At 38.4% G+C, this 16,447-nt stretch overlaps 1 protein-coding gene across 3 annotated transcripts in view; it reads right to left on the bottom strand.

Annotated features, from left to right (window-relative positions):
* The window catches only part of ptpn11b (protein tyrosine phosphatase non-receptor type 11b), a 93,056-nt gene that overhangs the window by 51,073 nt on the left and 25,536 nt on the right, over nt 1-16,447 (bottom strand). For all 3 annotated transcript variants that reach the window (XM_008413161.3, XM_081608551.1, XM_008413160.3), the window contains exon 3: nt 1,743-1,937. In XM_008413161.3, coding sequence (XP_008411383.1) covers nt 1,743-1,937 — 195 coding nt within the window. The remainder of the gene's footprint in view (nt 1-1,742; nt 1,938-16,447) is intronic.

The following is a 16,447-nucleotide window of genomic DNA, read 5'->3' as shown; positions in this document are numbered from 1 at the left end:
TGATGTATAAATAAACTGACTTGAAGTGACATCATGTTTATGTGATGAGAATGTTCTTATGCATCATTTGTCCTGTTTGAATGTCATAAATTCAGTCTAATGTGCACATGGCAGGTGAAGTGAGAGTGAACGTTTAAAGTGGGCTTTTAAAAACCATCATCTTGTTCTACGCTTTGCTTCGTTTAGAGCAGAGATCTCCAAGCTTTATGTAACAGGGGTCAAAAATGACTTATGGACCAAAGGAATTTAATTTTTTAAATAAAAACTCATACTTTGATATTTTTCAACTTAAAAGTTTAATTAAACAAATAAATTAGGTTTGTTTTGTTGAAAATAGATAGGTTATCTATCTTCTGTCCAGCTACTTAAAGGGACAGTATTATGCATTATGCACATAGCACAATCAATTAACTGTTAACTACAGTTATAATAAAAATGATAAACATATCAAATATGACTTAAAGGAAATTTTCCATCGTAATTTAACATTTTGAAATTGGACTTCTGTCTCTTTAAGAAACTCCGCCTCCAGGAAGTCATCCCATGGCTCTTCTATTAACCCTTTAACACCATTTTTACCTGCAGCTCTGAGCAGTACCTCCTATAATGAGCTCAGCAGTTCCACTAGCTGTTTGCTAATTGCTGCTGGCTAGTCTGAAGGATCTGAGTGGGAGGAGCTGCTCTGAGAGACTGAAGCTGAGAAGCTGCAGCTCAAAGGAGGAGCTTCGGTTCACCCAGGCGTTTTCCACAGCTGAATAGAGATTAAAGGATTTCTCAAACATGCATGAAAGAATCAAAGCAACACGTTTGTTTTTTGATGAGAGAATAACATTTTAACATTATGTAAACAGTCCATTTTTGAGCTTCACTGTCACTTCAAGAGTTAACATTTTTGGCTTATTAAAATAGATATCTGAAAGGCTCCTGTCTACCCAGGTCTCATGTTTGTTAGCTTTTTTTTAAAGTTTTTTGGATTGTCTGCACTGTAACAAATTTTGTTGTACTTTCTGTACAGAAGAAAGGGTTTTTGAATTAAAAATGTTGCTCATTTTGTCACTATAAGCTATGGTAATATTGCTGAAGTGGGTTTGTTGAGGCCAATAATAAAAATAAAAATATTTTACAGAAGGAAACCATAACAGTAATAAGCTTATTGAAATCTTCAGTCTCTTCTCTTTTCATTGTGGTTTTCAGGAGTTTGTTTTTGTCCCATATTTGTCTGACATTAAGCCTTAAAGGGAGCAGCAGGAGTTTTTTTTTTTTTATTTAAACCTCTGGTTCAGACTGGGAACTGGAATTGGGGTGAACTCCCTGGATACTGAGAAGGACCTTTGTCCTGTAAATATCAGGACTTTATGTTTTCTTTGTTCCAGTTTATTTTACCAGCAGGATATCTGATGAGCCTCTGCTCCTGCAGCCTTCTCTGCAGCTGGAAGCTCACCTTCTCATGGTCACAGTTTCCTCTGAAAATGTTTGTCTGGATGATCTGTGTAAGCTACTGATTTCACTCTTTGTGAATATTCTTCTGAACAGAACAAGAACATTGAGTTTTATGCTGCTCTGAGTTTTGTTCAAAACCATTTCAAACTGATTTGGTTTTAAGGTTCTCCAGTGATAAAAGTTGCTTCATGTTTAGACGATGAGTCTAGTTGTCTTGTGGGCATTCTGGGTTTTTGTAACAGGTGAAATCAGGTGGATTTGTCCTGCTGCTGTTCTCGTGCCGTCTGGATAGCGATGTTTACCTCTCAGAGGTGGGATCCTTGCAGTTGAGTGGATACTTCAGCTCAATGACATGGCCGTTCCTCTCGCGCAGCAGGTCCTGCTGTTCAGTGTAATACTGCACCAGCTCGGCTAGCGTGGCAAACTTCTCGCCACCGTACAGGTCATAGTAGTCCCCAGAGTTCTGGATCTTAATGTGGGTCACCTCATTGTTACGCCTGAGTAAAAAATTCAACTTATTATTTTCACAGAAAAGCAAGGAATTTGATCAAAATAAGCTTTTTTTCTTCCAGTTAGCATTTTCCCTCTTCCACAGCTACCCTGCAGAAATGTAAAAATAAAGACCTGAACAGACACAAACAGCCACCCACACACATGCCCATGCAGTATAGAGCTCACACAAAGACATACAGACTTCGCCCACACAAGCCCAGCATAAGCACACATAAACATGTTAAAACCTATCAAGCCATCTGCTGCCTTCCTGCCTTACTCCCAGCAATCCTCTTTCAAGAACATGCAGATCATGTCAAATCACTTCAAATTGTTACATAATCCACTATTCTCTGTATTTAAGGATCTGCTTTTATTTTGACATTCAAGAAAATTCACAAAGATGAGAAATTAGCTGCAATTTAATATGAAATGGAAAGAAATTATAAATATAAAGACAATATATGAAGTGTCTTGTGCATTTGTTTTCAGACTCTTTTACCCTAATGTCCCAAAATAAAACAACCAGTCATCCAATAAATAAAAGTCATCTTGTTTGTAATTTTATGAGAGTAATCCTATGAAGACTGAGTTCCCCAGAGGTCAAAGATAAACTCTGGAGGAGCTGGAGATTTCTAGAGATCAGGTGGAAAAATCTGCTTCCAAGACGACTAATCATCCTTTAATTTTCCTCCCATGTGGTCTGAAAAGCACCTTCATTAAAAGAAAGCCATAAGAAGTGCTGCCTGCAGTTTGCCACCAAAAAAAATCTGAAATTCTGAGATGAATCAAAAGTTTTCTAGAAAAAAGTGGAAATTTCTCAGTTTGAAAGGTATTTGCCAAAATTTCAGATTCTGAAACTCAAAAATTTTCAATTTTTTTTTCTAGAATTTTTTTTTATTTTAATCTAAAGATTTCTAAGTTCTTTGGCAGAATTTGTTCTCTTCCTTTTTCATTTTCTATGTACAATGACCCTAATACCCTGCCATAGGGTTATAACTCAAGACCTGGGAATGACTTCAAATCCAACTAAACCATATTCCAAGTCCAAATAATAAGAAGTCCAAATTATTTTTTGCAGCACAGATTACAAGGTTTAGAATAATATTAACATATTATTCTAATCTGAACTCTGGCTACTCGAAGTGACATACAGCAAAGTGAGGATGCACTGATATGTTTTATTAAGCAGACCAGTGCAGCTATGTTAAACAATGACTAATATTTTGTGCTTCCATAAGCAGAATTCTTGCAGCAAAGAAAGTTCTACAAAATATTCACTCAGTGGATTTGATACAAATGTAAACCAGTTTTCTGGTTTCTATTTTCAAGAAATTTGAAAGCCTCCCTGAATTTGAAATGTTTCTTTTAATTAGAACATTTATGGACTACTTTGTCTTGGTATATCACAAAAAATTACAATAAAGAACACTGAAATGTGGTTGTGTTACAAAAATGTGAAAAAGCTCTAAATAAATGCATTTGAATATTTTTGCAGGGGAATTTATCTGCAGTTATCTGTATCAGTAAGTTTTTTCCCCAATTTTTAGCAACTTTTGCTTCCACGTTTCACTGGGAAATAAACAACACATATTTGGGATGGCGATACAGAAAACACAAGCATAAATCAGACTCAGAGTGGAGCCAGGCAGTCAGTGCTATCTGATCCAACTCTTTATCGGCTAATGGTGATATCAAATGGCGCAAATCCTATTTTTCTCCATCGGTTCTCCTACAGTCCTCATAAGTTTCGCCGTTTTCCCTCACAATCACTGCTCTCATCCATTCTCCTTTTTATTTGTCCCATAATCCATCTCTCCCTTACTCCCCATCAGTCTCTGCTTGTGTTTCCTGGTAATTGCTTTATGGCTCTATTAGTGGCTGCTGGCAGGTTGCCACAGGTCTGTTGCCCAGTTAAAGGCCCCTCCTCAGCTCTCAGGTCAGAGCCCCCTTTTTCCTATGGAGTTTAACTCCATTAACTCTGGAATGAGAAAAACACATCCTATTAGATTTCCCTTCACTCAGACTTGCTGATAACCTTCATGGATTTATTGCAGTTTGAAACTGGTGCGCCATCAATTTGGTTTGGGTCTGGATGAATCTTCACTGCTCCAGGAGATCCAAAATATTGGAATATATTAACAGAGGAGATTGTGTTGTTTATCATTTATCGTGATCAGTTTCTGTCACAAGGATTTTGATTTATCGTTGTCATGATAAATTCCATATAATTGTAGCCAGGTGGTAAATTTTGGTTAAATAATTGTACTGTTTCAAAGTGTTGGTTTTCTTGTATCTTACGGTAGCAATGCTATTAAGTGATTTTGTTTCAGTTATGTAATTTTATTTCCTATGTGTATGTTTTTCACATTTAAATATGATCAGGTAGTTGGTCTCAAGTGCTGCACATTTTGACCACCAGAGAGCAGTGTTTCAAGGTGATTACTGTTTCCCAAGACGGGGCAGGAAATGCATTTTGTTCTCTTCCGGTGTTGCTATGCTATGTGATGAACTTGGACGGGAACTGTATGTGATTTATCTGCAGGTGATAGTTTCAGCAGAAAATCGGGAGCCTGTCTGTGCGGTGCAGGGCGGCCATTTACTGCACGTGAAAATAAGATGTCCGATCATTGGTGTTCTCCAGCATTAAGAGTGAACTGAGACATTACTGTCGAATCCAGAGGCCACTGCCGTATTTCTATTTCTTTTCTTTTACATATTGTATTTTCTTTTGAGATCTGCCACATTTCACATTTCATGAATATGTACCAAATGTTTTGGTGCCCCTATGTTCTGATTTTTGAACTAACAAGACAGCTTTGTTCAGTCTGTTCCAACTGATAATAAAATATACTGCACATTAAGAACCCCAGTTATTGTGTCCTGTGAGGCTAAGTATTTCCCGGGCTACATTATGTTTTTTAAAAATAAAAACTAAGCTGTCTGTATTTTGAGGGTTATTACTCTTTTCTCTACTGTATATTTAATGAGAGAATCAATAATCAGTTATTTCTTTGTGTCCAGTGTCTTGAAGGAGCTCACTACTGAAAACCAGGTTTAAACATTTCCATAGGAATCTTGGTCGACTCATATCTATAGACTCTAAATCTGTTAACTTGGCAAAGCGTTGGCTCTCTTAACAGATCAAAAACCTTTGAACCAATCTGGTTCCAGAGTTAAACTGTAGTCAGTGCAAGTCTGGTGCCATTTCCTTTTGTTCTCACCATTCCAAACACTCTGGCATCAGAAAACTGGAACCATCTCAGTCCTGAATGAATCAGAGCAAATAACCACCTTCACTAGAGGCTGAAGCAACCAATCTAAATGTTGTCATGCTTAAAACTCCTCAGTTAGCTTTGTAATTAATCTGCCTAATCTGAGATAAACCCCTAAACTTCAATATTAATAAAGGTCAGATTAGCAGGGGAATAACATGAGCTCACTGTCTCATTTTCAGCTGTTTGCTTAAATATCACTAGGCAGTCACTGAGTTATAGATGGGTTAATGCGCTGCAGACGACTGAAGCTTGGATCTGAGATTTTAAGATAATTTTTTTTAAAAAACATAGTGTCATCTCACTAGCACTATTGAGATGAGTGATGTGGTTAAAATGTCTCCTTGCTCTGTAATGCTCTGCAGAAATGTAGAACATGGTGCAGTCAGGATTCAATATCTGCAGAAAGATCTGAATGATCAGTGTTTCCTTAGACAATTTGTTTAAGTGAAGTAATGATGTGGTACAAAGCTGCTGACTGGTTTGTGGACCAAGCCAGTCAGCAGTGGGTTGTAGTGGTTTATATTCAGTGGTTTCAAGGTGCTTCTACTTAAACCCCAACGTTTGTTGCTTGGCAGCAAAGAAGGAACATTTCTTCCATCTTTATATTTGTGGCTGAGGTCAGAAAGTTCTCATTCTATTTCCTGGTGAACAGCTCCTTCCACCAAACCTTTCAGAACCGTGACTCAACGAACAGCACAAGGTTATATTGTTTCAGCTCTGTGCTTCAATAGCTATGTTTCAATTACTAATGTGTGCAAAACTTTGACTATGCTCTGCTAGCCAAAAAAACTCCGTTGGGGTGTTTACATTATAAATATTAAAAAACTATTAAAATCACATGTCAATTAGTTTCCTCACGATTAAACATTTAAATTCATAAATCAACCATGGTGGTGCTATTACTCCTCATTTCTCAGCCAATCAGAGGAGACTTCGATGTCTCATTCAGGCCTTAGAGCAACAAGCCCCGCCTACTAGGGAGCAGCTACGTATGCTGCGTTTTGGGAAAACTGTAGTCGGCAAGGAATTCAACACATTGGAAAGACAATCTGAACTTTTAATGCAGATCTGTTATGACGTCTTGATCATGATTATCTCCTCTTATCAGGATGTTACACAACCAACCTGAGAAATCCTTCATGTTTTCAGTGGGAAACCAAAGTATATTTCACTCAGCAGCATTCAGATCTACGTTTATATCAGCCATTTGTTTGGGACTTGTGGTTGATATTTGGTCTCTTTCCAGTAAAATGAAACCTACATGAAGATTAAACACTGTTCATTTCTTTGAAAGAAAACTGAAATAATCAGCAGCATTTTTTTTTACTTTCTCCTTCATATCCAACTAACATATGACTCAGTCTTTTGATAATATTAGCTGTTTATTTTTTGACACAAGTTACTGTAACACCAACATTTACCTCAAAGACCTCACATTTAACACCACAATGTTTTTACTAAACTTGACAGAAGCAAAATGAGATTTAAATTTAGTATTTAGATGGCATTTTGTTCTGTTTACAGAACCAAAGGCAGACACATGATCAATGCAGGAAGTTCATTGGTTGGGCATAAACAGTTATGACATTGCATACGTCAACGTCCTACTGATGAGGAAATGAGATTAAAGACTTCCAAAGCTGCTTTATGACTTCCTGTCACTGTCAACGTCTGAGTGCTTACATCCCTGTTAGTTAGTCCGAGTGGGCAATAAATAACAGCAGCTCTACATCTGATAAAAAGGTTTCCATTTGCTTCTAGGTTTCATGATAAAACGTTCATCCAATATCACCAATTATTTAAAGCTAACATCATACAAACATGTCAGTAATCAACCTTCCATAAGTCTTCATTATCATTGCATTTTTTGGTGCACAGTGATTCATTGCAGTAGCTCCATTAATCTTAAAACTGCATAATTTGATATTTCAAAACAAACTTGCTAAAAGGAAACACACTAATTTATAAAAACTTGTTTTTTGATGAGAAGTTTTGGTACAAGGATGAGGTGTTTTTTTTTTGCTGAATTGATTATTAGAATATTTCACAAAACTGCAATGGAAACACTCATTTTACACAAGTCATGTGGTCAACTGATGTTACTGCTGGAGGAAATAATGAATAATGAAGGAAGTGGTATAAGGACAATTGTCCAGGATGTGTTTTAATGATTATCGCGTGAACAAACTTATTCATAAGTGATATTAATTGCATTTTTTTTTATAAAAACACTGTAATTACAAAATTGTGTTTTTTGACTTTAGTGAAATATCAACACAGTTTTTTGCACCTTTGTAACGGAAATGCAGCTATGTTTGTAGCCAGGTCTCTAGGAGATAAGCTGTAACTACATCCACCAAAGTTCACTCAAATTCTCACATAACCATACATAGAAAAAACAAGACTTAGTTCTTCCTTCTAACTTTAGTTTTCTTTTCACAGAAAAGTGTGTTAACTTTCCATCTAACAAGCCGGTCACTAAACAGGCAGCACTAAAAAAGCAGTGCTGGATAGGAACACAGACAAGATTAACAAAATGACCTGATGTGTGATATGATCTGCCAGGCGGACATGTTGGATTTCAAAATCAGTGACAACATCCATCAGTGATCAAAGTTTATCTCTGCTGAGATTACTATCACAAAGGAGCAATAACCCCACAACAAAATCAATAAAGTCAAGTTGGTAAATAATTCAATTTGCTCAGATGACTTGTGCCAATTCTGTACCCTGAAGTAATACTTTATTACTGGTGATTTATTTTTTTCAATTATTGTCCAAAAGCAGCTTCTATGAACAAACTGAAAATTTTTCACATTGTTCTCCAACAATAAATGTTTTTTGTTGTCTTTAACATATTGGGAGATTTTAAATAAAAATCCAGTTGACTAACAATGAATCATCACTGAATCTTTTAGAAGGATATTGATCCAAAAATTACTACTAAAATTAATTAAAAAAATAGTTCAGACACAAAATCAATCTTCTTTTTGGACTGTGAAGCAACATTAAGTAAATATAATTTTGACTTCTTCAGGAATTAGTGTTAACCCATAGGGTCTAGTGTTTTATTAAAATCTGTCACATATAGGCAGAAAAATAAAATAATAAAAAAGAAACAGCCAGTAAATCGAAACCCTAACTTTACTTCCATTTGAAACATTGTGAACTTAATTAACCAATTATCTGTCATGATCCGTGTTTCTGTGTGTTTATTTTTAAATTTTTCTGTGTGATCCTGTTCCCCGTTGATTGTCTCCCAGGTGTGTCTCGTTCCCTTGATTACCCCATGTGTGTATTTAGTCTCACCTGTTGTCTGTGTTCTTCGTCTGATCCTCGTCATACGTTAGTCGTCTTTGTCAGTCAGTCAGTTTCCTCAGTAGAACTGTGAAGTCCTGAGGTTGCTTGTTTTAGTTTCAGTCCTGTCTATCAGTAGCTACCGGTATTAGCTGTGCGATAACGCTCTGCCGTAAAATCTTTTTTTTTATTTTATTTACATGCTGCTTAAGACGTTTGGTATGAGGGTTCAGTCTGGTGGAGGTTGAGTGGCGCTCTGTCTGTGACATCTTACTACCAGTAGCGTGTAGCGGCGGTCCATGAGCGAGAGCAGAAGCGGCGTCTTACACCGTCTTAGCTCGAAGACTTGAATTATTTTGGGGTTATTTGTTAGCTTTCTGATCTTGATGCTAATCCAGGTGAGTGTTGGTAGTTGTGCGCTGCTTTACCTGCTATCTGGCCGCTCTGGAAGTCCTTTTTTCCTGCATTGAGGCTCGATGTAGCCAAACTCCGTCAAGTGCTTGTTTTTTAAATTTCATATTAGATTCGTTGTGTTGATACATTTTGACGTGCTTCACCCCCGGGGTAATTTTCCGCCGCAACACGCAAACTTCCTCATTCACTCTCAGAGCGTTAATTGTTCCACATGTTGACTTTTTTACACTCATGTTGTTCAGTATATTTTGCATAAGTGACTGATTTACAATTATATGCTAAGCATAATTTACATGATAATTGCTAATTGAATTGAACATGATTGTATATAATTACAAAGGAGAAGTGAAATATATTTAAGTGGGAGACATTTATTTGAATAGAGGAAGTCTCTTATTTTGAATAATGCTTAACAGGATCTGGTTGTTTTGTCACGGTCTTGCTTTGTTGATTTTTGGTTGCCAAGTTATGAACAGCTGTTGCTGTTATCAGCTGTCGCTGTTTTTCTCTAATAAAAACTGAACAGAAAAGTTCAGTAAGACATACGAGCCGTCTTGTTTGAAGAAGCTTTCATTCCGTAACACCACAAAACAGGATTTGTTGCTGCGCGCTTGCTCAGTGTGAAGAAAGAGGAGATAAGCTGCACAGTTTTGGTGATTGGCAATGTCATGATTGAATGAATTATGTTTATGTCCACCAGGTGGCGAGCATGAGTTCATGAGAATGTATAAATGTAGCCAAACTCCGTCAAGTGCTCCGACAATAGAAGGAGAGAGTCTTAATGAGTTGATGCTGATACACCTGTGAGCATGTTTGTGAGCAGACCTTGAAGAAAGATGCTTTAATAAAAGCATCTGGACATAACACTTGGCACTTCGTCTGTCTTTATCAAGCACGAATATAACAGGCAACAAGCCACAGTGATCGGCGATCACCGATAATACACTTTTTCACAGAAATTGGCTGATTATGATCAGTGGCTGATCCATCGGCACACCTAACTGAATTAAATTTGTTTTTAGTCAGTGCAGGCACTCCACCAAACCTGCTATTTGGTTTGTGGGTCAGATTGGGAGACCTAGTTTTCACTGTGGGTAACCATCAGTGACCCTGAGGTTCACTTTCACACATATTTTGATATTTGCTCAGGTTTTGAACCTATGATGAAATAAAATTGTGAATTTCACACAGTGGGAATTGGACCAGAGTTGTAGCAAAGCTTTTCTGCTTTATATGGGAGTCCTTTTGAAATAAAATATTCATTTTAAATGTTTTTACATAAAACATTCCAGAAGGATTTTGAAAAATGTACATAGGTTTATGCCTTCACAAAGCTTAAGCTGATACTTTTGCATTGCTTTGCCCACAGGCTACTCACATTAACATATTCTGGAAATAAAGCTGGGTTTTTTAAATATCTGTTCTGCATCTTATCTATATGTTTTAAATGTTGCATAAATTCTGTGAAATTGTGTTAATTTTAGTCAGTGTTGTATTTTGAGAGTATTCTCACTTCATTATTTAAGATCATCATCTAAAGCTTTTTTATTTTTTTTATTCCCACCCCTCTTTTGTATTCTAAGAAGCAAAAATATCTTAAGGTTGTCTGGAATAATCTACAGAAATAGTAACTGGTGGTGGAGAGATTCTTTCTAACATCAACTGTGAATTATCAGCAGAGCTTTATGTTATAGTCAGAGCTGAATTTAAACAATAACCACAACTCTAAATATTTATGAAAGAAATGATATATAGATCACATATAATAATAATACTCTTTACCTCTCCAACGTAGAGCTAAAAATAAGCTGAGCTCAGTGGAAAATGTCAGAGTTAACCCATGATACTGTTGTATAACAAATCAATTTGCTCTGTGGTTGTAGCTCCAAAGTGACAACACTGGCACGGCTTTCTTTCGACAGGCTTTATTAAATGCCGTGAAAACTTGTGGCCGCCTGCCACTTCGGAGGTTGGTCTATAGCGGAATATTACTTGGTTTATCTTCAGGCTTCCGCTCCTTCTCCTTTCATCCAAGTCTCGCAGCACAAACCACATGTACACAAATCTCGCGATAACTTAAAAACAACTCAAAATACATAATCCCAACTGCCAGAAACAAACCCACATTCCCTAACAACACAAACCATTTCAGTGACACTTACACTCCCACCAAAATCACTATTTGGTTCTCAGTGTGATTTTCTAATGAGTGTCAAGATTACAGTATGTTTTATTCTGCATTAGTATCAAGTAATGTCACTACCTTGTGTATAGGTCTTTCTAACTATATCAACCTTGTCAGTGGTTTTCCTTTGTCAAAAGTCGTTTCACCTTTCGAACCTTCCCATCTGGGCTTTCTGGAGTCTCCACAACTAGAGCTAGTTTCCATTTACATCTTGGCGCATTATCATCTTGTAGGATCACAATGTCATTAATGTGCAGGTTTCGTAAAACTTTCTGTCGCTGTTGGAGATTTAGCAGATATTCTCCTTTCCATCTTTGCCAAAACTCGTTTGCTAGAAACTGTACTCTTCATCTTTTGTTCAAGTACAAATCCTCTGTGCAAAACTGTCCTGGCGGGGGAAGAATAACTGAGGACTTCATCGTTAATATGTGATTGGGAGTTAATGGCTTTGGACCTAAGGGATTGTTAAGATACTCCACGCTTAAGGGTCTGCTGTTAATGATGGCCATTGTCTCATAAAGAAGTCTTCTTAGACTAGTTGTGTCAAGTCTGTTTGAGAATTTATCTAACATTGCTGTTAGTATGCTTCGTACTGTTCGAATTTGGCGTTCCCAGATGCCTCCCATGTGGCTAGCTGATGGAACGTTCATCACAAACTCGCAACCAAAAGCTCTTTGTGGTTCTTGGTCCATATCCTTCATTAGCTTCAAAAACTCTCTTCTGGCTCCCATAAAGTTAGTTCCTTGGTCACATCTTAATTGTCGAACAGGACATCTTATGGCAATCAGCACCCGAAGAGCGTTCATGAAGGCATCAGTTGACAAGTCATCAAGTGTTTCAATATGCACAGCTCGTGAACATAAGCATGTGAACAATAATCCATATCTTTTGACTTCCTTTCTTCCTTCCTTTACCATGAATGGACCAAAACAGTCGACACTGCAATAGGTGAAAGGAGGTGCTGTTTTTGTTCTTTCTTCTGGTAACTCTGCCATCTGTTGGACGTTTGTAGCCTTTCTATATCTTCTACATTTAACACAATGATAAATGTGCGAAGAGACCATACTTCCACATCCTAGAATCCATATGACATTTGCACGTAATTCGTTTACAGTCATGCCTCTTCCTTGGTGATGTACACATTCATGGTAGTGTTTAATGAGGAGGGCTGATACATGGGACTCCTTGGGAAGAATTGCGGGATGTTTGACATGATGATGCAAGGCTGATTGGGACAATCTTCCTCCCACCCTGAGTACATCAGAGTTGTCCAAGAAAGCATTTAGCTTCTTTAGTCTGTCATGCTTGTGCAGAGAATTCACCTTCTGAGATCTGATTTTCTGCATTTCCTCAGTAAAAGCTTCTCTTTGCACTAGCTTGATAATGAACACTTCCGTGTCTCTCCTCTCTTCAAGATCTGTTGTTTTGTTTGTTCTTTCTTGAATGCCTTTAAACTCTTTTATGCATCGTTTGAGTCTAGCAATAGCCTTTACTGCTCTTGACCAATCAGAGAACTTCTTTGGACGCACTAGAACTGGGTTCACTTCTTTTGATTGCACGGTGCATGCATGACCTGTACGGAGTTCAGGATCTGTCTCTTCAACTTCTCCCACCATTTCCTTCTTGATTGGAAGATCTTGTTTCCAAAGGAAATCTGGACCCTTCAACCAGTTTGATTCTTTCAGTTGTGCAGCGGTTAAACCCCTGGAGGCCTGATCAGCCGGATTTTCTTCTGAGCTGACATGCTGCCATTTTTCAGGACTTGTGCTTTGTCTTATTCATTGAATCCGATTGGCAACGAACGTGTGAAATCTTTTAGCGTCATTGCTTATGTATGCCAGTACGACTTGTGAATCTGTCCAATAATATTCCAGTAGATTTTCAATTTCCAATTCTTGTTTGATTACATCTGCATTGCGGACTGATGTCACAGCTGACGTCAGTTCAAGCCTTGGGATGGTTATTTGTTTAATGGGCGTAACTCTCGCTTTTCCCATGACGAGTGAACAGCTTATCTGTCCTTCCTTGCTTATTGCTCTAAGGTATGAACATGCGCCATAATCATTGAGGCTTGCATTCGAGAAGTTATGCAATTCATACTGCATGATGTTGATGTCTTGTGAGTAGCTTTGTGGGATCTTCAGAGCTGCCAGCTTAGGCAAGTCTCTCAACCATGCTTCCCATCGTGGTAGAATGTGGTCTGGAAGATCATCATCCCAGTTAACCTTGTCTGTGCATAATGTTTGGAGTATTTGCTTTCCAATCAATGTGAATGGGGCGATGAACCCAAGAGGGTCATAGATGGAAGCGACGGTTGAGGGTACCCCTCTTCTGGACAATGGGTTGTCTTTCACTTGAACTCTGAACTGAAATTCATCCACTTCTATGCACCATTGTACTCCAAGTGCACATTCAATGTGGAGTTCTCCAAAAGCCATGTTCTGATTTTTGGATTCAGCTTGTTCTTCTTGGGGAATTGTTGCAAGCACTTCTTTATTGTTTGACACAAACTTATGCAAATGTAGGTTGCCTGTGTTACAAAGTTCCCTTGACTCTTTGACCAGTTGTATGGCTTTGGCTGTTGATGTTACACATCGTCGACGTAAAAACCTCTTTGGATGAACTCAACAGTTTCTTTACTGAACTTGTTTCTTCCTTGCAATGCAATGTGTTTGAGTCCAAAATTACAACATCCAGGAGATGAGGCTGCTCCAAATAGATGGACTTTCATCCTGTAAACTGAAGGTTCGGAGTTCAAATCACCTTTGTCCCACCAAAGAAATCTTAAATAATCTTGATGTTCCTTAATGACGTGGAATTGGTGGAACATTCTTTTCACATCACACATAATGGCGACGGGGCCCTTTCTGAATCGGCATGACACTCCAATCAGTATATTGGTAAGATCCGGTCCAGTCAAAAGACTGGACCGGATCCAGTCTTTTGACTGGATCCGGTCAAAAGGATCCAGTCCTTTTGGCCGGGATCCAGGATCCAGTCCTTTTGAGAGATGTTCATTGGAAGCGTGCAGAACAATCAAAAACCACACGTATTTTCTCAGGTTTGTGGGGATGATAAACCCCATGGTGTGGAATGTACCATGCTGTCTTGTTGTCCAGTTCTTGTTCTGGCACCCTTTCTGCATCTCCACGAGTTATAATATCATTCATGAACTTGACATAATCTTTATAGTATTTCTCATCCTTTTTGAGTCGACGTTCCAATGAAGACAATCTGTGTTCAGCACTTTGCTTATTATTTGGGAGATTCGGACTGTCTGTTTTGAATGGTAACGGGAGTTCGTAGTGACCATCTTTCTTCTGTTGTATGCCTTTGGTAATCTTTGACATGAACAAAATGTCTTCCTGTGAAACTGGATTGTCATCTGTTGCATGTTCAGAGAAATCGGATTCCAAAGCTTTTATCACATCAGTTGGACTGACTTCCTTTACTTGAGTTCTGCATACGAAATGTACTCATTGCTTGAGTTCAACTGCTGGTTGTGAAACAGGAAATACTTCACGAACAATGATTCTGTGACTTGTACCGATGATATCATTGTGATTTTGAATTTTAGACGAGCAACCAACTATGCTCCAGCCGAGATCGGTTAACTGTGCGTAAGGTTGGTTCTCTTTGCCTGCAAGAACTTCACGTGGTAGGAGGGCTTGTTGACAGTTATAGCCAATAAGTAGACCGACTTCGCATTCAAGCAGTGGAGGTAGCTTTTCTGCCAGCTTTTCCAGATGAGGCCACTTTAAGGCGGTTTCAGACGTTGGTATGTGACCTGTTGACTGGGATATACTCTCTTGTGTAGACTGGTGGCAATGTAATTCTCTTTTCATCCTTATATCCTCTAACTTGAAGGTTTACCAGCTTGTCACATGGTATAACTGTTGACTTGGTGGACATAGTCGACAGGCGCAGATTGACTTTACTTTTATTTGTGTCAAGATCTTGGGCTACTTCATCCAAGATGAAGGATGTATCACTCTGTGAATCAAGGAGTGCATAAACTAAAACCTCTCTGTCTGGGTTGTTCTTTGATGAAACCCATACAGGACGTATAGAGGAAGTCAACGTGCTTGAAGTTTCTTGAGTTACTCTGTTAGAGATCGCAATCGATGGTTTGTCTCCTCCTTTAGCTTCAGCTTCGTCCTCGTCTTGAGACCTTTCACTCACTGCAGGTATTATCCTTTTACGTTCTACGAACGTGTCGTCATGCAGACAGGTTGGATGTCTCTTTTGACATTTTTCACATGTGCTCCTTTTGTTACACTTCTTGGAATGATGTCCTCTCTTTAAACATACAAAACACAGTCTTTCTGCTTGTACAAACTTGATACGGTCTTGAAGTGGTGTTTCTGTGAATTTGAAACATTTATTAAGTGTGTGACCATTTCTTTTGCAGAAGACAGGTTACAGCATTTGTGTGATTTAAGTTTGTTGTTAGTGTTTTTGCTTGAACGACTTGGTTGCGCAATTGTTTAGGTTTACTTATGTCCAAACCTCTAAGAGCTTGCATTGAGGCTATGGGATCACATGCCAAGTCTGCTTCAGTGATTACAAAATCAGCAAACACATGAAAGATGGATATTCTCCATCCCTAGCCTTTCTTATTTTCATGGCTGTCCGGTTCCATCTTGTGGTCAACCAATCTGGAAGTTTTACCAAGAGTTTCTGGATTTCCATACAATCATTGAGAACCTCAAATGACTTGATGTGTGACATTGCAGCTTCACAATTCCTCAGGAAGTCAGCAAATTCTCTCAACTCACTTCCATCCTTGGAGTTTATTTTAGGCCAACTGTGAAGCTTGTCTCTGAAGCATTTCCCTATGGTGAACAGATCTCCAAAACGTTTTTCCAGCACTTTCCAAACTGAGTCATATGCTTCATCTGTACCCACTAGAAGAAAACCTTCAACCGCTCTCTTCGCGGGTCCACCGAGGTACTTTCTGAGGTAATAGAGCCTCTCATTCTTTGGGATATTTTTCCTTTCTATCAGGGTTCCAAATGACAACTGCCAATCTTTGAACTTTAAAAGGTCACCAGTGAACAATGTAGGTTCTGGAGTTGGAAGACGATTAGTACTTATTGCTTCTACTAGGTTTCCGACTAGCTCATAATTTGACTGTTGTTGAGCTACAACAGAGGAAACCTGTGTAGCTTGAGGAATGAATGATGGACTTGATGCTTTAAGTGTTTGCCTTATGGTGGCCTTAGGTTGTTCACCAGGACTTTGTTGAGTTTGGTTTATGACTAGGAATGTGTGGCACAGATCCAATGCTTGTAGCGTAATGGAATTGGGTTACATTTAGAGCTGGAGAAGAACTGTGTGC

This window comes from Poecilia reticulata, chromosome 7, assembly GCF_904066995.2.
Source record: "Poecilia reticulata chromosome 7, P_reticulata-male-v2, whole genome shotgun sequence".
NCBI lineage: Eukaryota > Metazoa > Chordata > Actinopteri > Cyprinodontiformes > Poeciliidae > Poecilia > Poecilia reticulata.
The sequence above is the reverse complement of the archived record's forward strand: the minus strand, read 5'-3'. Positions and strand labels throughout refer to the sequence as shown.